Here is a 20,236-nt window from a genome sequence, read left to right on the forward strand (position 1 = left end):
CAATCTATTTAATAATGTAATGCTTATGTCATGTAAGCATCATAAAGTGTGCAAATTATAGTATGCACATATATAGAGAGAAAAGGTTTTCTTAAAAAAAAAAATAATTCTATTAAATTTAGCTATAACTCTTGAACGGAATGAGATTTTTTGCCAAACTTGGTACACATCTGTATGAGCTCATTCTTTGGTGAAATAAAAAAAAACTGCAGTGTTTGGGCTCTTGGTGGTGCTATAATAATGAAAAAAAATGTTTTTGTAGTACTGTTTATATAAATGGTACTTAATCTGCCCAAAAACCACTGTTACTACATTTTTACTACAGTAAAAACCATATAATATATAGTAATGAAATAAAGAAATAATGCTTACTCGTTCATTAGACAGAATGCACTCCCCTGAATGAATGCGCTTACTACAAAAGCTCCGGAGACAATTTTTTCTGTAAACTTTCTCTGAAGATCCACCACTCATGTGCAGCGTGACATCAGCCAAATGCGCCGTAAAATTTATATATTATATATTTGACAATGAATCTTGATGTGTTGTTGTGTCATAAGCAGTGTTGGGGAAAGTTACTTTTAAAAGTAATGCATTACAATATTGCGTTACTCCCTAAAAAGTAACTAATTGTGTTACTCCCTAAAAAAGTAACTAATTGTGTTACTTAGTTACTTTTTATGTAGTGTGTTATGTTACTTTCGCGTTACTTTTTAAATATGAACAGGGCTTGATTGTTTGTTTTTCATATAAAAAGTTCTATTTATAGTAAATATAAAAGCCCTTTCACACCAAAAATTGTAAAGAATAAACCTAAGGCTGAAGGAAAAGTAAATTCACATCTGTACAGTAGAATGCAGGAGAAGAAGGTTCAACACTCTTCAGCAATTAAAAAACAATGAAGCAGAACTGTTAGTTTATCTAAAGTCATTTTTGCTTATTAGTATGGTTGAACTGGATCATCAAAAGTCAGCAGCAAAGACATTGGTTAATAAAATGGGATTAGATACAGCTGTGTTATTTAACATTTAATTACTGCAGGCTTGCGTCATATTCTGAGTTTGCATGTCACCGTTTTAATTCATTTTGATGAATACTAAATCTGTTTTTTATTTTTTTTTACAAGTTAGATGAATTAATGCACATTCACATTTAGTCTAGAACTACAGTAACGTCATGTTTAGACAGCTCACACAACGCGTCTGTACTTACAATTTCTCCCAACATGGGGACAGGAGACTTGTCAGTAAATATATAGGAAAACAAAGTAACTGGCGTTACTTTTTTGAAAAAGCAACTCAGATATTTTCTTGTAAATTAAAAAGTAATGCGTTACTTTACTAGTTACTTGAAAAAAGTAATCTGATTGCGTAACTCTCGTTACTTGTAATGCGTTACCCCCAACACTAGTCATAAGAGAGTTTACCATGTTTGCATCACGGCTCACGCAGATCATTATGAGTAAGCACACAGCGCTCCATAATAAACTGATTGATAACATAAGCACAGAATATTTGATGTCGATCTGAACTGGATCATTTAAGAGTAGACATTTTAAGGTTTCTTTAGACATATGGGTCATGTTTGTACAAACAGTATAGGTGGAGTTTTGGAGCATTTTATTGACGCGTTTCAGAAAGAGGTGCACGGAAACAGAGACGGCTCAAAGCGCACACTGTTTATTTTCTTTCTTTTACAAAAGCACAGCATTTTGTTATTATTGTCAGTGTACACAAATAAAAGTAGATGAATAAGGGAGTATTTTAAGTCTCTTTCGCACTGATTAATAAAGAAGCGAATTGGCGGCTCACGCGACATGGATGGATGTTAAAGGGTTAGTTCACCCAAAAATGAAAATTAGCCTGTGATTTACTCACCCTCAAGGCATCCTAGGTGTATATGACATTCTTCTTTCAGACGAATCCAATCAGTTATATTAAAAATTAACCTGGCTCCTCCAAGCATTATCATTGCAGTAGGCGGGTGCTTTTTTAGTGATGAGAGAACAAACTTTTTGAAGCTTCGAATCAGCTTCACAAAATGATTCACTTTTTTGAAGCGCTCGAAACACCACATGCTAGTGAAACCTGCTGGTCAAAAGCGTGTGAATGTCAACTCAGGCTGAAACATGCATAAAACAGCTTTTAAAACCACATTGCAAATGTTTTATTGAAAGTATAATACATTAAATGCCATAAAAATTATAAAATAACATTGAATATGAAGTGTCTGTATAATATGTGGCTTTTAAAATATTTTATATTAATTTGCAGGGCTTGTTTTGTTTTGTTTTATGGAGAGCTTGTATATATAGGCCAGAAAGAGACTATAACTACTTCTCATCCTTTTATTTACACAAATGTCTCATTAAAAATGTCTACAAATTGATGAAACTGATCCGAGATCAGGTAAAAACCATAGACACTGGTTCAATGGTTCGCCACTGGGGGGCGATCTCAATGAACTCGCTTGATTCATGGGTTCACAGAGATCCCCCCCCCCCCCCCCCAACGGCAAACCATTGAAATTTCGAAACGTTTGAAACAGTTATGATGTAATGAAGCCTCGTTTACTGAAATCACGTGACTTTGGCAGTTTGATACTAGCTCCAAACTACTCTTTCGAAACCGGGCCATTCCACCGAATTGGTGCCATTTCTGTCCCCAGGACATTATAGGTACAAACATGCATAAAATTAACTATAAAATACATTTTATTATTAAGCAAAGTGTCATGCACATTAATCTAACAGCAAATTTAAAATATATAATTTTAAAAATTATTAAAAACTACCTAAAACACTGAAAATACAGCATTTGTACATGTCCCCAGTGTCTAACGGTACATTTTAACATGAAATATAATGTTTAAAATCCTTCAGAAATCATTTTTATTTTGCATTTTTGTGTACCTTCATATCCCATCTGTGCTTTACATTCATTTCAAAATAAAATTATAATATTTTAAAATACACATTTCAGTTGTGCCCCCAGGTTTTCACTCAGTCCTGTTACCCTAACATATTCCCTCCTCTAAAAAACTGGGAGAATTCCACAAGACACATTTTCAACATGATATTGCAACATCTGGATCTTCTGAAGGCAATGAAATGATCGAAAGCATGTGATCTTATTTTCTTTTCTGTATATTTGATGATATTGTAATGGTAGCTGGGAGCGTCATTATGAATATACTGTCCTGTTACCTAAATTATTTCTTAGATGTTACTTGTTTCTTTTAAAAATACAAATCTTTGGTGAATCACTATAATTTGCTGAGTATTCTCATAATATTAGCATGTACAAGTATTTGCTAATTTTATCCTTAAATCTCAATCATGTTACTCGTATACTCATTTATCCTATACTTATATATAGTAACTGAGTAAAAGTAACAGGAATGAGTAGTGTCATCAGATTTATTAATGTAAATATTAGGCAACATCCATATTAATCTAGACAAACCATTTTTCTCAACATTTTGGCTTTCTATCCACACTGAGACAATGCTTTTGCCCAGAGAAACTTATGGTTGTTCCTACATTTTTTGTTTTATATTACATTCCTGCAAGTATGACAGAAAATGTATGATTTCTGTCCTGTGACAATTATGTATTAGACTCATATATGGAATGGAGTTTGAGTGTGAGCTGCGCTATAAGAACATATCCATAGACAAACTGAAAAGATATTATTTGTTAAGTTCATTATTTTTAATATCAATTTAAATTTTTTCATTATTTACATCATATCTTATAACCTGTCCTCTACCCCTAAACTTAACCCTAACAAAAACCTCTGCAGACCACTAGATATAAATAGAAACATGATTTGGCCTTTTTTATCAGTGAGGTCAGCTCACTAGTCAATGTTCAACACTTTCACTATATCAGTGAAATAATAGGTATTAATATATCATTAATACCTCACGTGTAGTCAAACCTGTATACAAATATAATGGATACTCCTTCCCATCTCATTCCTGTTACTGAATGTTTTTTGTTTGTTTGTTTTTTTAAGTTTGTTCCATAATTTATCCCATTGTTTAATAAACTGCATCATAGAAAATTGATAAGCTTGAGATTTGAGTCACCATTCAAATGAAAAAATGTGTTTGTGTACTTTAGAAAAATAAACCTTGTGTAGATAAATAGTGTTTTTTTAATGATAAAGAGAATCTTTTTTGACCATGAAACCAACAATTTCTTTAAAATAAACACCTGCCTGAGGGGGAAATGAAGGAATTTGTTGACATATTTTTAAACATGCTTTGTAAAAGACATTAGAGTTTTGGTAACAGGACTGAGAAAAATGCTTCCATCTTCCACTTAAAAAATGTGTAAAAAATTTAATAAAGTTACCCGAGATGGACAAATATAGATTTTGAATAGTTAAACGTGTATTACTAGATTCAGTCTTTAAAAAAAGATATAACTTTTCCTTTTTTTTTTTTTTTTTTTTTTTTTTGAAGAGTTTTGGAAGCAAATGGTGCCCATTCGGTGGAATGGCCCAACAAATGATTCACAAACGTTTTGAAGCTTCATGCAGTGCTTCGAAAGCACCCATCACTATTTTTTTTTTCAACAGTCCAAAAGACCTCAAATAAAGTGTGTGCTCCTGAGCTCAATTTTGAGTGTAATGGCAAAGGCTGTAATTAATTATGTACATGTGATTTGTTTCATTTTTATTTTTAATACATTTTTAATACATTTCAAACAAACTTATTTCACGATGTCGTTATGGGGTATTGTTTGTAAAATGTTAAGGAAAATAATGAATTTCATACATTTTGGAATAAGGCTGTAACATAACAAAATGTGGAAAATGTGAAGCGCTGTGAATATTTTCCGGTATGCAAAAACTTTTAAACTGCTGTGTCTGACAGAGACATCACAAATAAGCGTATGAATCTCAACAATGGTGACAATCAACTCAAATGTTTCATGCTGCAACGCATGCTGGGTACATAAACTCATCCATGACTGTTTGTCGCCACTGTTGATGTTTGTATGTAGAGTGTCTAAGTTTGTCTCACTGGCCAGAAAAAAGATTTGAACATGTACATTTTTCCATCATGACAGGTGCATCCGTTTAACCAAACATCTATATAAACGGTTAACAACATGTCTTTATTTCATATTATCAGCAGCCTTCATTATGAAACACTACTACAACTGCTGACAGAGAAATAATGTTAATTAAAGGCGGGCACCAAGAGCCCAACCAAACCAAAATCTAACTAACAAAAACACACAGATGAGTCTGGATGAAGCCCAAATCCAGCATGTACAGTTTGTGTGAATGTTGTGTTGAATGTGTGTAAGTGTGTGTGTGTGTGTGTGTCAGAGACGCTGTAGAAGGACAGAGTGCCGGCCGGACAGTCCACATACACTCCTACTCTATTAGATGGGAACGGAGCAGATATATCTGTGCTACTTTTAGCATGTATTGCACAGTAACTGCTATCTGTGCATACAAGTGTCCAAACCTTTTCATTGTATCCAAAAAAACAATCATTATTGTCGCCTTTTCTCTTTATAGATTTATACACCATCGATATATAAGCCACACCGCTCCATTCAGCCTCCCAGTAACAGCGTCCAGTCAGACTCTCTGTACTCAGAATGTTACAATATTCATCAAACCTGTCTGGATGATCTGGATACACCTGCTTCTCTTTCACATGAGTCACTGATCGATTTCCTTTAGACAAAGCAAGATGATGATGTGCTGTGTTTGAATCCATAGTGAGATAACAGGAGTCTGTAGATGAGACAACAACACGAACATTCATGACGGTGCAGGCACTGAGTGAGGCTTGATGTGAAAACATGTCAAAGAACAACAACTCCCACTTTAATCCGAGGGTAGGTTGCACCAACTGGATGTAAAAAAAAATCTGGATGCAAGCCCTATGTGGTGTTTAACTAAATCAAGATTAGTGATAAAAATGTACACTTGTTGCACAATCTAAAACTATGACTGAAACACTCAGGGTACAGTAGATGATGCTCATCCCAGCAAACTCATTCTGCCAAAAAGATGCTGTCACAGACTTTGTTTATTTTCATCTTCATGGACTGTTAGTTTTGTTTTCATGTACTTCTGATCGGTTATCTTCAGTCATATGTTTTCCTTTGTTCAGTTTTCCCGCCACTCTTTAGTTGTCATGGTATCCATCTAATCAGCTCAGGTGTTAATCATTATTTAATTCATTTGGTTTGTACTTAAGTTCCCGTTTGCACACTCTTCAGTTGTTCTGGTATTGCTTGTGTGCTACCACACTGTTACTCTAATATGGTGAGCTTAGTAAAAATAATTACTCGCAGTATGAAACAAGGGAAATTATAGCACACTTCACAGTGACTTCACATTCATTGAAGCGCTGCGCTGTTCCCATCTCTTTCATGTATAACTGCAGTGATCATTTATTGATTAATTCAAACAACTCCGCACTGCTGAAACCAAAGATTTCAGTAAAATGTCTGTATCCATATGATATGCATTTTAAAACATTGGCGCAGTCTCTCATGACTATTTCACACATAAAATTCTAGCTGATTGTGTAGCCTGTATTAGACACGTCATTGTCTCAATATTTTAATGGATTTTATTTTCTCTGTAGGAAAAATGTTAAGACTTGACACTCAAGAGGTGTAAGATTGACATTCAATAACAGGTACAAATTTTACGCAGGGCATTTTATGTCCAGAATAGTTTTACATCCGGATGTATGTCCAGCTAGTGCAACCTGCCTCAGATGACTGTCATTTGATTCCTCACAGACTGACCTTTTTATATCCTTGTTGTTTTAATTACAGGTAAATACATCTAATTATAATACATTTTATGTGCTGATGTGTTTATTAAAACTTACATTTTTTCAGTCCTGGTGTTAGTCTGCTCTCTCCGTCGTAATCCAACCTATAGACACACAAATGGTCATGCACAGATATGAATAGATATAAGCCACTTTTCCACCGCAATTACCGGGAACAATTTGTCCCAGGAACTTTTATTTTTAATTTTTTTTTACCCCAGACCTGTTGATGCCTGTGTTTCCATTGCGGTCTAAAGTACCGAGAAGAATAGGCAAATAGTCATTGCCTCTTTTCATTTTCATTTTAACATATTAACAGATTAATAGAATAATAGAATAAAGACCAAAGATTACCTGTTAGATTTACCCAAAGCGAATTATATCACTATACCAGCAAATTATACCACAACAGAGACATCAGAGCCAGCGGAAAATATCAGAAGGACTAGCCGAGGTTATGCTCCTCTCAGTGGGATACATTAACATTGAGCGCCCAGTGATCACGTGGAGCTCACGTCTCCGAAATCGGCGAAGCACATTTTCAAATAGGCGCTGTCTTTATAAATAAACCGGAGATTTGAGTTTTAAACAACTACATTCTCACCTGAAATACTTTTAAAACTTTCATGACACAATAACAGTAATATTTTAAAAAAATTATGTGAATATGGTGGTTGAAATACAGTGCTGCGTGAACTCAACCAATCAGCATGCTCAGCGCCCAAGTCCCACCCCCGAAAGTTCCGGACCTTTGAAAAAGTACTACCTCGTGAGCAGGGACTTTCTGAGGGGCAAATTTGTACCCGGAACTTTATTTAGATCCTGGTTCCTGCGGTGGAAACACACAGAGTACCAGACCAAAGTCCCTAGTTCCTGGGTGGAAAAGGGGCTATAGATAAAAGACAATTAAATTATGCTGCATGCATGTTTATAGACTACATTGCACATACTTGAGTGTCTCCAGTGTGTAGTTTGGATCATTTAGATGAGAGAGCAGCTGAACTCTTGAGTGTTGTGGGTGATTGTAGCTCAGATCCAGCTCTCTCAGGTGTGACGGGTTTGAACTCAGAGCTGAAGCCAAATAACAGCATCCTTCATCACTCACCATACAGCCTGACAACCTACAGGAGAAAAACATCATCTTTACATACAATTCATTAAATAAAGTTGTATATTTTACTTTGATAAGTCAGTGTATAGAGATAAATACCTCAGTATGTGTAGTTGACAGCTGTGACTCTTGAGAGCATCAGAGATTAGCTTCACTCCTGAATCCTGCAGGTCATTATTACTCAAATCCAGTTCTCTCAGAGGAGAGTTTGATGATTGGAGAGCTGAAGTGATGATTTCACATGACTTAACTGTAAGATTACAGTCAGCAAGTCTGCAAAAAAGTTACATTATTTTTAGATTATTATACAAGATATTTTTTATCAGTTATGTTTTGTTGTATAACATCAAGAAAAGCCAATTACTCTGCCTCCTTATTTTTGCTACACTTGTATTAGATATAGTGGGCTGGTTAAAATATTGTTAGTTATTTACTAGGATGAAATGTCTTCTGAGTTTCAGTTGGGGTTATTTTATCTTCAGAAGACCTTAAGAAGATGACCACCTTAGATTGAACATGTGCTTATTGTATTTATACTTTAATTGTTTAAAAAAAGAAAATGTATTAGATCAGACTTGACTTGCTTTACCCCACCTGAGAATAATAATTAGATTAAAGGTAATAAGATCAGGTATTGTTGTAGCCATTTCAACCCTTTTTAGTTTTGTTTAGTTCAATTTGTTAATTAAGAAAGAAAATTATAAACGTCATAAGTGCGAGGTAAATTGGACGGCAGTACGCCGGAAGAAAGGGAGTGGGTCAGACATCATTTTTGACCACTTGATACGTTTTTGCTGGTAGAATCCCTTTTTTGGAAACGAGTTTCGTTTCGTACAGTTTGTATTTTAATTTTAATATATTTTTTGTTGGTCAATTATCTACCTAAATAAACAAGAAGGAATAAACGTTTTGTGGAATGAAGTGCGTTCAAGACAAAGCCCGCTACCATGCTTCCGCGGCCAAAACAAAAGGCCAAAACAGGCACTGTACACAACACAAAACAGTTTGTAGGCAAAAATCCATGATGCATTTCTTTGGACTTGGACCTGAATGACTTAATTAGCTGGATCAGGTGTGTTTAATTAGGATTGCATCTAAACTCTGACACCCCTGGAATGAAGGATTTCGAAGGGTACAACTGATGGACACTTCGGGCCCCCACGATTCCTTGCGCTGATTCTTTCCATGATGACGGCGCCTCTGTGTGGGCACTGGATGACAACGCAGAAGGGCACTTCGAGAAACAGTTGTTTGGTCCCCTACAGCCTTCAAAGCTCTCACTCTAGAGGGTAAACCCTTTGAAGGGATTAGGGCCAGGGCCGGCGCTAGCTATAGGCAGAGCAGGTGTTTGCCTAGGGCCTCGGGCTTTGAGGGCCTCCATAACCGTAACATCCCCTATACGCCAGTCCACCAGTCAAAACGGGCAGCAAATACTAGCCTCATTGTTCAATGGAAATAGTTGAATCGTCACTCTCCTGCAATTAAACCAATTAATGTTGCAGTTTCAAAGCGGGTCCCGCCTTCTGAATGTTTGAGTAACACATCTTTCAGGTGCTGCGAACTTGCAAAGCAGACGGCTAAATAGGCACGCAAAGAAGTATAGCTCCTAATGCAGGTGTGTGAGTTGTTTGTTGTCTATTATTATCTATTTTGGAGCAATTGCAATGTATTCTAAATATAAACTTGTTCTGTTGATCAGTGTCATTTCTGGAAAGATCATTCACTGCTTTATTATGAGTTTAAAAGAGCGCGAGCGCCATTGACGCACCCAGATGCGACGCTCTGAATTTGCGCGTACAATGAATGACATCGCGCCGAGAACTGACTAGCAAAATAGCTTCAAAATTAAAAGCAGAGATGGTTGTATTCAAAGTTAAAAAGCAAACACACTAAAACTTTTTTTAATGGTTCAAATAAAGGATCTCATCTGTATCTTCTAAATTCGGCTGATGATTCACAGGCTAAACTGCTCTAACACAACACTTCTAATTCCAGTTTTTCAACTAACTAAAATAACTTTTTTTCTGCTTAGTTGTGATCGTGTCTTTCTGTTCCACTTGATTTATGTCATATTTAAGGTAACAATGCAATACATAGCCTACCATATTATTGATATTAATAATATGACAATATCTGTAGTGAATATTGATTAAATGTGTGGGGGAAATCCTGACCACACCATGATAAAAGCACTTAATGAAATGGTATTCTGGAACTGTGATTAAATTAAATAAAATACCAAAATAATAATAACAACAACATGTTCATCAAACAAAAAAAGAGATTACCTTAGATAAAGTTTGATAAATATGTACATAGCCTACAGTACTGGTCAAAAGTTTGGACCCATTACTTTTTTTAATGTTTTTGAAAGAAACTTCATATGTTCATCAAGCTTGCATTTATTTAATCAAAAATACTGAAAAACAAAACAGTAATATTCAGCAAGGATGTGTTTAATAGATAAAAAGTGATAGACTTAAAAGATTTATATTTTTATTTTTAAACATATTTTTAGTAATTAAAAAATCCTGAAAAAAGTATCACAGCATATAAAATAAACATGCACTGTTTCTAACATTGATAATAAATCAGCATATTAGAATATTATTAGAATGATCATGTGACACTGAAGACTGTAGTAATGGCTGATGAAAATTCAGCTTTGCATCACAGAAATATATTTTAAAGTCTGGTGAAATAGAAAACCATTATCTTAAATTGTAATAATATTTCACAATATTATGTTTTTTTTCTGTGTTTTTGATCAAATAGGCTAAATCCAGGCTTGATGAGCATAAAAGACTTCTTTCAAAAACATTTAAAGTAGTAATGTTTCCACATTTTTGTACTGTATAAGTAAAAAGGTTAGGGATCATATTTGTTTTTATTTGGAGGTGTGGGGCCTCCAACATGAATTTTGCCTAGGGGTTTGAGACCAATGGTCTAGTGCAGTGGTTCCCAAACCTGTCCTGGAGGACCCCCTGCCCTGCACATTTTGTATGTCTCCCTAATCAGACACACCCAATTTAGTTCTTGCAGTCTCTACTAACGAGCTGATGAGTGGAATCAGGTAGGGCTCATCCCTATGCCCTAATCCCTTCAAACGGTTTACCCTCCGGAGTGAGTGCTTCGAAGGGTTGAAGAGTGTAGGGGACTAAACAACTGTTTCTTGAAGTGCCCTTCTGCGTCATCACACGGAGGCGCCTTCATCATTGAAAGAATCAGCACAAAGGATCATGGGGGCCCGAAGTGTCCATCAGTTGTACCTTTCAAAATCCTTCATTCCAAAGGGCCCTTTGAAGTGGCCAGTTTTGAGCACTTCAGTTTGGAACAACCCTTCAATATGGCGGCCATGTCTGTTTTCACTCCGAAGTGCCCTTCAGAGGGCGATATATCCCGTTTAGAACGCATCGATACAAAAAGTGCAGGGCAGGGGGGGTCACCAGGACAGGTTTGGGAACCACTGGTCTAGTGGGAATAACATGACTGATCTGCATAAAACCCAGCTGAACATCTTTGGTATGACTTGCAGGCTTTGAGCCAAAAACTTATCACCCAAAAACAGGGATGGGTAACTCGGTGCACTGCAGAGTTTAACTCCAACATTAATCAAACACACCTGAACCAGCTAATCAAGACCTTACTAGGCAGACTAGAAACTTTCAGGCAAGTATGTCGGAGCTGGCTGGAGCTAAACTCTAAACAAAGACAGTGGCCCTCCAGGACCAAAGTTGCCCATCACAGACCCAAACCCATCAGTGACTAGTATACAAGATTACAGTCATTTCAAAACAGAAAAAGATGGAAGATGGAAACAAAAGTCTTTAAAATGATATTTAATTGTATATAATTAATATTTGTTTTGTCTGGATTTGAAGAAAAATAAACATGTTTTTTTGAAGGGGAAATACATTTGGCAATATAGTGCATTATTTTATTTCCATTTATATCCATTGCAGGACTGATAACGGAGCTCTTATCTTAACAGTGCGATATCTTGAGAGGTGATCTCAATTCTCACATTTTCTAGCACAATTCTTCCCAGTTAAAAAACCATGCTGAGAATTCAAGGTCAGGAATGGTTTGTAATTGTGCAGTTTCTGACTCGTGTGGAAACATAACTGTAACCATTCCAGAGCGTTCTTAGAACCATTCTAAGAATCAACCATTCCATGACAGTGGAAGTGCTTAAACTGACACTATCTCAACAAGAGAAAGACTACCTAAAAGTAGAAATTAAATAAAAAAAATATACTCACAGAGCTCTTGTGCAGTTGTGGACGGCTGGTATGAGTCTTCTTCTGCCCTCCTCTGTTGTGTTGTATTTCTTCAGATCAAACTCATCTATGACCTCCTCTGACATCTGAAGCATGTAGGCTATTGCTGAACAGTGAGCAACAGAGAGTTTCTTCTCTGAGTCTTTGTCTGATCTCACAAACTCCTCAATCTCTCTGTACAGAGTCTGATCATTCACTTCAAGCAGACACAGGAACAGATTGATGGACCTCTCAGCTGAGATATGCTCTGAAGTACTCATAGTTTTGATTGTATCTTTGATGTGTGTTGTGATTTTCTTGATGGTTTCTGAGGTGTTCACCGTGTGTGTCAGTAGATCCCGTAAGAGTCTCTGACTGGACTCCAGTGAGATCCCCAGCAGAAATCGCAGGAGAAGATCCAGATGACCAGTTTCACTCTCAACAGCTTTATCTACTGCACCTTTGAGAAAGCTATAAACCAAATCAACAAACTGCAATGTGTCAAGTTTTTTGCTTACATCACAGTAGAATGCATAGAATGCAGCGAGGAACTCCTGAAAGCTGAGATGTATGAAGCAATAGATTTTCCTCTGATGAAAGACAGATTCCTCCTTAAAGATCTGAGTGCAGATGCCAGAATACAGCGAGGCAATGTCAGTGACGCCTATCCCACACTCTCTCAGATCCTCCTCATAGAACATAACATTGCCCTTCATCAGCTGTTTGAAAGCCACTTCAGCCAGTTTCACAATCATTTCTCTGTTGAACTGCAGGAGTTTCTCTGGATCTCTCTCTGGATCATACTTCTGATTCTTTATCTTCATCTGAATCAGCAGGAAGTGGATGTACATTTCACTCAGAGTTTGAGGGATTTCTGCCCTATCGTTGTCTTGTTTCAGGATGTTTTCAAGTACAGTGGATGAGATCCAACAGAAGACTGGTATGTGACACATGATGTGGAGGCTTCTCGCTCTTCTAATGTGTGAGATGATTCTGCTAGCTTGATGCTCATCGCTGATTCTCTTCCTGAAATATTCCTCCTTCTGAGCGTCATTGAATCCCTGGATTTCTGTCACACGCTGGATGTATTTGGAGGGGATCTGATTGGCTGCTGCTGGTCTGGAGGTGATCCAGATGAGAGCAGAGGGAAGCAGATCTCCTTTCATGAGGTTTGACATCAACACAGACACTGATGAAGTCTCAGTCACATCACAAACTTTCTCACTGTCATCTGAAAACATCAGCATCATTCTGCTCTCATCCAGACCATCAAAGATGAACACAACTTTACATGCATCATAAATCTTTGAGTCCAGATCATGAAGTTCAGGATGAAAATCCAGCAGAAGTTTGTGAAGACTGTAGCGATCATGTCGGATCAAGTTAAGCTCTCGAAACGGAAGCACAAAGATGAAATCTATGTCCTGATTGGCCGTTCCCTCGGCCCAATCCAGAATGAACTTCTGCACAGAGACTGTTTTTCCAATTCCAGCAATGCCTTTAGTAAGAACACTCTTGATTTTCTCTCTTTGATATTGTGCTTCAGGTAAGGCTTTAAAGATGTCGTTGCAGTAGATTGGTGTGTCTTGTAAGTGTTGTGTTGGGGGCTTTTTCTCCATGTGTAAAACCTCATGTTCTTCATTCACTCCTTCACTCCCTCCCTCTATGATGTACAGCTGTGTGTAAATTCTCTTCAGGAGGGTTTGATTCTCTTGTCCTTTGATTCCCTCAAATAAACTCTCATACTTGTTCTTCATGCTGGTTTTGTGTTTGTCTTTGACTCTCTGCAGTTCTTTAGTCTCGTCCAGCAGGTCTAATTCTGTCTTGTTCTGGGTCTGACAGTAGGAGTAAGTCCAGTTTTGTCTGCAAAGTCAAGTCAAGTCACCTTTATTTACAGGTGCTGGTCATAAAATTAGAATATCATGAAAAAGTTGATTTATTTCAGTAATACCGTTCAAAAAGTGAAACTTGTATATTAGATTCATTCATTACACACAGACTGATATATTTCAAATGTTTATTTCCTTTAATTTTGATGATTATAATTGACAACTAATGAAAGTCCCAAATTCAGTATCTCAGAAAATTTGAATATCAATTAAGACCAATGCAAAAAAAAATTATTTTTAGAAATGTTGGCCAACTGAAAAGTATGAACATGAAAAGTATGCGCATGTACAGCACTCAATATTTAGTTGGGGCTCCTTTGGCCTGGATTACTGCAGCAATGCGGCGTGGCATGGGGTCGATCAGTCTGTGGCACTGCTCAGGTGTTATGACGAGAGCCCATGTTGCTCTGATAGTGGCCTTCAGCTCTTCTGAATTGTTGGGTCTGGCGTATTGCATCTTCCTCTTCACAATACCCCATAGGTTTTCTATGGGGTTAAGGTCAGGCGAGTTTGCTGGCCAATCAATAACAGGGATACCATGGTCCTTAAACCAGGTACTGGTAGCTTTGGCAGTGTGTGCAGGTGCCAAGTCCTGTTGGAAAATGAAATCTCCATCTCCATAAAGTTGGTCAGCAGCAGGAAGCATGAAGTGCTCTAAAACTTCCTGGTAGATGGCTGCGTTGACCTTGGACCTCAGAAAACACAATGGACCAACACCAGCAGATGATATGGCACCCCAAACCATCAATGACTGTGGAAACTTTACACTGGACCTCAAGCAATGTGGATTATGCGCCTCTCCTCTCTTCCTCCAGACTCTGGGACCTTGATTTCCAAAGGAAATGCAAAATTTACTTTCATCAGAGAACATAACTTTGGACCACTCAGCAGCAGTCCAGTCCTTTTTGTCTTTAGCCCAGGCAAGACGCTTCTGACGCTGTCTCTTGTTCAAGAGTGGCGTGACACAAGGAATGCGACAGCTGAAACCCATGTCTTGCATACGTCTGTGCGTGGTGGTTCTTGAAGCACTGACTCCAGCTGCAGTCCACTCTTTGTGAATCTCCCCCACATTTTTGAATGGGTTTTGTTTCACAATCCTCTCCAGGGTGCGGTTATCCCTATTGCTTGTACACTTTTTTCCACCACATCTTGTCCTTCCCTTCGCCTCTCTATTAATGTGCTTGGACACAGAGCTCTCTGAACAGCCAGCCTCTTTAGCAATGACCTTTTGTGTCTTGCCCTCCTTGTGCAAGGTGTCAATGGTCGTCTTTTGGACAACTGTCAAGTCAGCAGTCTTCCCCATGATTGTGTAGCCTACAGAACTAGGCTGTGTCCAAATTCAGGGTCTGCATCCTTCGGAGTACTCATTTGAAGGATGTTACGTCACAGCGCCGCGACGAAGGCTGTCCAAATTCGTAGGATCCTTCAAATGCGGCCCACAAATACGTCCTCCTTTTCCCCGAATTGGAAGGATGGGTGTGGTGGATCCTTTCCCGTCCTGCCTATCCCACAATTCTTTTCGGCAGAGCGTAATGGCGGACGAAGCGAGCGGTAGCGGAGTGGGAGAGGAGTTTCTCTGACAAAACAAGCTAAAGTTTATGCTTCGGCTCAATGAATTTGTAGGAGAAATTAGTAGAATACTTAAAAACAAATAAAAATAGGCTATAATGGCTTACCTGGATGTGACTGTCTTGTAGTCTGATATAAAAAACTCTCCGACAACGAGCAAAGAACGTATTTAATTTATTTAATTGCTTTATTTCTTCCAAAAGAATTAAAATGAGGAGAATAACTCTGTTTGTCCATTTTCCCGCTTCTTGCTTGGCGCTGTCACGGTTGCTAGGCGACAGGATATGAGCAACGGGTAAGGGAGGGAACTGAAAGAAGGGTAGGCTGTCCAAATTCACAAACACCGACTTCCGGAGGATGCAGACTCTGAATTTGGACACAGCCTTAGACTGAGAGACCATTTAAAGGCTTTTGCAGGTGTTTTGAGTTAATTAGCTGATTAGAGTGTGGCACCAGGTGTCTTCAATATTGAACATTTTCACAATATTCAAATTTTCTGAGATACTGAATTTGGGACTTTCATTAGTTGTCAGTTATAATCACCAAAATGAAAGGAAATAAACATTTGGAATATATCAGTCTGTGTGTAATGAATGAATCTAATATATAAGTTTCACTTTTTGAATGGTATTACTGAAATAAATCAACTTTTTCATGATATTCTAATTTTATGACCAGCACCTGTATATAGCGCTTTTAACAATACAGATTGTGCCATAGCACTTAACAGTATCAAATTGGAGGATAGATTGTCAGTAATGTATAAAATTAAGATTAAACGCTCAATTTTCAGTTAAGGCATTTCATTATTGAATTCAGAGATGTCATTGTCTAGATCAGTTTAGTTTAAATAGTATCTACGAAATCAAATTGACGATAATCACTAGAAATTAAGTGTCTTCAGTTAAACATCTTCAGACTGCTGAGAAAAGACCAGCAAAAAACAATGATTGTCATGTGAGCAATGTTTGACCACCATCATGGAAATTACACACAGGGATAGCCATTCTGGATAATGCTATAAGGCAATGTTCAAAAGCAGTGGAAAATCATTTCCAGTAATATTTAGGACTCAGACACACTTTGCTGAATTGTGTGGTACGGTGTAGTATAAATTCACTGTGATTAGTTTAATAAGTGTCTGGCAAATGCATAATTGGCCTTCTTTCTGTACCTGGGGTCAGAGGTCACCGCTCCATCAGAGAATTCTGGGGGTTGCGTCATAGATATGTAACTCTTCATAGACATGCAGCTAGATTGTGGAGATGCTGATCTGCCTCTTTTCGTGTTGGTGATCCTGAAAATACAAACAGTGTTTTAGACCTGTCTGCTGTACATCTATAAATTTCTTGTCCCAGACTGCTATGATAATGTGTCTTGTAAGTGTTGTGTTGGGGGCTTTTTCTCCATGTGTAAAACCTCCTGTTCTTCATTCACTTCTTCACTCCCTCCCTCTATGATGTACAACTGTGTGTAAATTCTCTTCAGGAGGGTTTGATTCTCTTGTCCTTTGATTCCCTCAAATAAACTCTCATACTTGTTCTTCATGCTAGTTTTGTGTTTGTCTTTGACTCTCTGCAGTTCTTTAGTCTCGTCCAGCAGGTCTAATTCTGTCTTGTTCTGGGTCTGACAGTAGGAGTAAGTCCAGTTTTGTCTGGAAAGTCAAGTCAAGTCACCTTTATTTATATTGCGCTTTTAACAATACAGATTGTGTCAAAGCACTTAACAGTATCAAATTGGAGGATAGATTGTCAGTAATGTATAAAATTAAGATTAAACGCTCAATTTTCAGTTAAGGCATTTCATTATTGAATTCAGAGATGTCATTGTCTAGATCAGTTTAGTTTAAATAGTATCTACGAAATCAAATTGACGATAATCACTAGAAATTAAGTGTCTTCAGTTAAGCCTCTTCAGACTGCTGAGAAAAGACCAGCAAAAAACAATGATTGTCATGTGAGCAATGTTTGACCACCATCATGGAAATTACACACAGGGATAGCCATTCTGGATAATGCTATAAGGCAATGTTCAAAAGCAGTGGAAAATCATTTCTAGTAATATTTAGGACTCAGACACACTTTGCTGAATTGTGTGGTACGGTGTAGTATAAATTCACTGTGATTAGTTTTATAAGTGTCTGGCAAATGCATAATTGGCCTTCTTTCTGTACCTGGGGTCAGAGGTCACCGCTCCATCAGAGAATTCTGGGGGTTGCGTCATAGATATGTCACTCTTCATAGACATGCAGCTAGATTGTGGAGATGCTGATCTGCCTCTTTTCGTGTTGGTGATCCTGAAAATACAAACAGTGTTTTAGACCTGTCTGCTGTACATCTATAAATTTCTTGTCCCAGACTGCTATGATAATGTGTGTCTTGAATGCAGTTTTTTTTCTAACAGTGCCCTCATAAACACCAATAAACCTGTTTGTTGGGTTTTGTAGGATCAGTGTGGCACCCACACTGATGCTTGTTTTTATGAACTTATCATCATGCGTCAATCGCTGTCATGACAGTAAAGTAAGGGCCAACTCTATGGAACAAGGAGCACATCCTCTTTTAAAAGTTGAGTCCGCACCTTCCAAATCTAAATGTCAGTACTTGTTAGCATTTGTTGGGGCAGTGTGAAGCAGCCTTTACTGTACCTGGGGTCAGAGGTCACAGCTCCATCAGTGAGTTCTGGGGGGTTCCTCATAGAACTGTTGCTCTTCATTGACACACAGCTGGGTTCTGGAGAGGCTCCTCTATTCATATGGCACTGATCAGCATCATCCTCTTTATCCCCCTCCTGTCTCACCTCACAGTGACTCATTTTGGAGACGTGTTACCCTCCTCTTTTTTTGTTAAAGGTTGTTAAAGGTTTTAAAAAGACATACTGACAGACAGACAAAACAAGTATACAGAGTGTTAATACACTGACTGATTTAGTGTGGAAGAACATTATCTTCAAATATACAATAACAGCAATCCTGCAGTAAATCCTGCAAAAAATAGTAAAAAAAAAACCCCACATTATTCATTAAAACTACAAGCACTCAAACTTTAAGCAATACCTGTTCTTTAATCTGCAGGTTTCTTAAATCAAATCCCTTCAGCTTGCAGTTGATAAGATGAAAAAAAAACCACACACAAAAAAACAGGTTCTTCTCCTCTCAGAAGATCTTCTGTTGATAATATAGATCTGTCAGACATCTGGAAAAATTATAAAGCTAAACCTGTCAATTAACCCCAGAATGCCAAGACTATGGGTGCAACAATATTTAAAAGTATTGCATATCACAAAAAAGATATGCATCGTATAGCTAAAGCCATATATTTTTAAACAAAAAATATATTATATGTATAAGTGAATACAGCAAAACTACGGAGCCCCTAAGAGCTCATGGTGGTGGAAAGATTTCGGGGTGGGTGAAAAATTTTCCTCCCACCCCGAATTTTTTTCACCCACCCCGAAATCTTTCCACCACCATGAGCTCTTAGGGGCTCCGTACAAAACACATATGATTACCTAAGTTTTTGCTGTAAAAAAAAAAAACCTTTTCGTAAGGGTTTTTATTAGTTTACATACCTTTTTCACACGTCCGTGTTTCTGGCTTCCGGACAGGTCTGGTGCTTGCAGGGTAAAAGTTTTTTCGGTGACAACAGGGGGCGTACTTAAGAATGAGTTCGAGAATCAAAACCTTTTTCCTATTCAAATTAGAGACACTCTACAAAGTGCAGACATGTCACAATTAACTTTTAGTCCGCTCGGGTCATCAAATACAAGTTTGTTTAATTCTAAATGGTGGCAGTTTTAATTCAGTTGGTTATATGTGCCCTGGAAAATATATTAAACAAGAGATGACTCGGATTCATGACTTTATTCCTATCAGATTACGTTGTTGTGTTGAGTTTAATATATGCTTCAACCGGACTCAAGTTAGAATTGTTTAATGTATTCTTGTTTAAAAACGCGCACCTGGACATAAATGTTGTCATTTTTAAGTAATTTATCATGATGTGGTGAATCGAGGTAAAAGACTGAGTAAACAGATAATACGCTAAAATGTACCGGAGATCAGAGACTACATAAAAAGGGATGTCGGAGATGTCGAATAGAAACCATATGTTGCGCGTATTATCGAGTCGGCGGCACATGAGTGACAAATAAGTAAAATGTTACTTCATGTTATCGTATCGATTCGTGAGCAGAGCATGTTACACCCCTACCCAATATCATTCGCTGTAAATAGTTTTTTGTGAGTAGGATGGCCACGAATTCATTACAGACAGTACAATCATGACCTTATTACCTGCCAACGTCATGTATACATCATCTGCTGTTTTTATCCATAATGGAGCGCTCGCACCCTCAACATAAGCACTGTTTACAGCTGCAGACGCTCAAGATCATTGAGCACGATAACATACAAACAGCAACCATGCGCCTTTCGTACCTATTTGCCACCGTATCTGTTTAATTTCGCTGTTTTAGTCCGTGATGCTGCACACGGTTGCTCTCGTGCATCAAACAGACTGTCAGATCGCACAGTTGCCAACTCTCGCGAGACAAATAAGCAACCGCAGCTTCAAAAAACAAGCCCAATA

At 37.6% G+C, this 20,236-nt stretch overlaps 1 protein-coding gene across 1 annotated transcript; it reads right to left on the reverse strand.

The window, feature by feature from the left end:
- Positions 1-4,863: 4,863 nt before the first annotated feature.
- Positions 4,864-18,461, reverse strand: LOC306849111 (NLR family CARD domain-containing protein 3-like; the record flags this gene model as incomplete). The annotated part of the gene is made up of 9 exons (XM_079383960.1): positions 4,864-4,877; positions 5,571-5,762; positions 6,877-6,923; positions 8,030-8,203; positions 12,193-14,052; positions 16,822-16,944; positions 17,185-17,301; positions 17,821-17,943; positions 18,295-18,461. The coding sequence occupies 9 exons, from the start codon at positions 18,459-18,461 to the stop codon at positions 4,864-4,866; spliced, it is 2,817 nt and encodes a 938-aa protein (XP_079240086.1).
- Positions 18,462-20,236: the final 1,775 nt, after the last annotated feature.

The sequence above is a fragment of the Barbus barbus genome, assembly GCF_936440315.1.
Source record: "Barbus barbus genome assembly, chromosome: 29".
Lineage (NCBI taxonomy): Eukaryota > Metazoa > Chordata > Actinopteri > Cypriniformes > Cyprinidae > Barbus > Barbus barbus.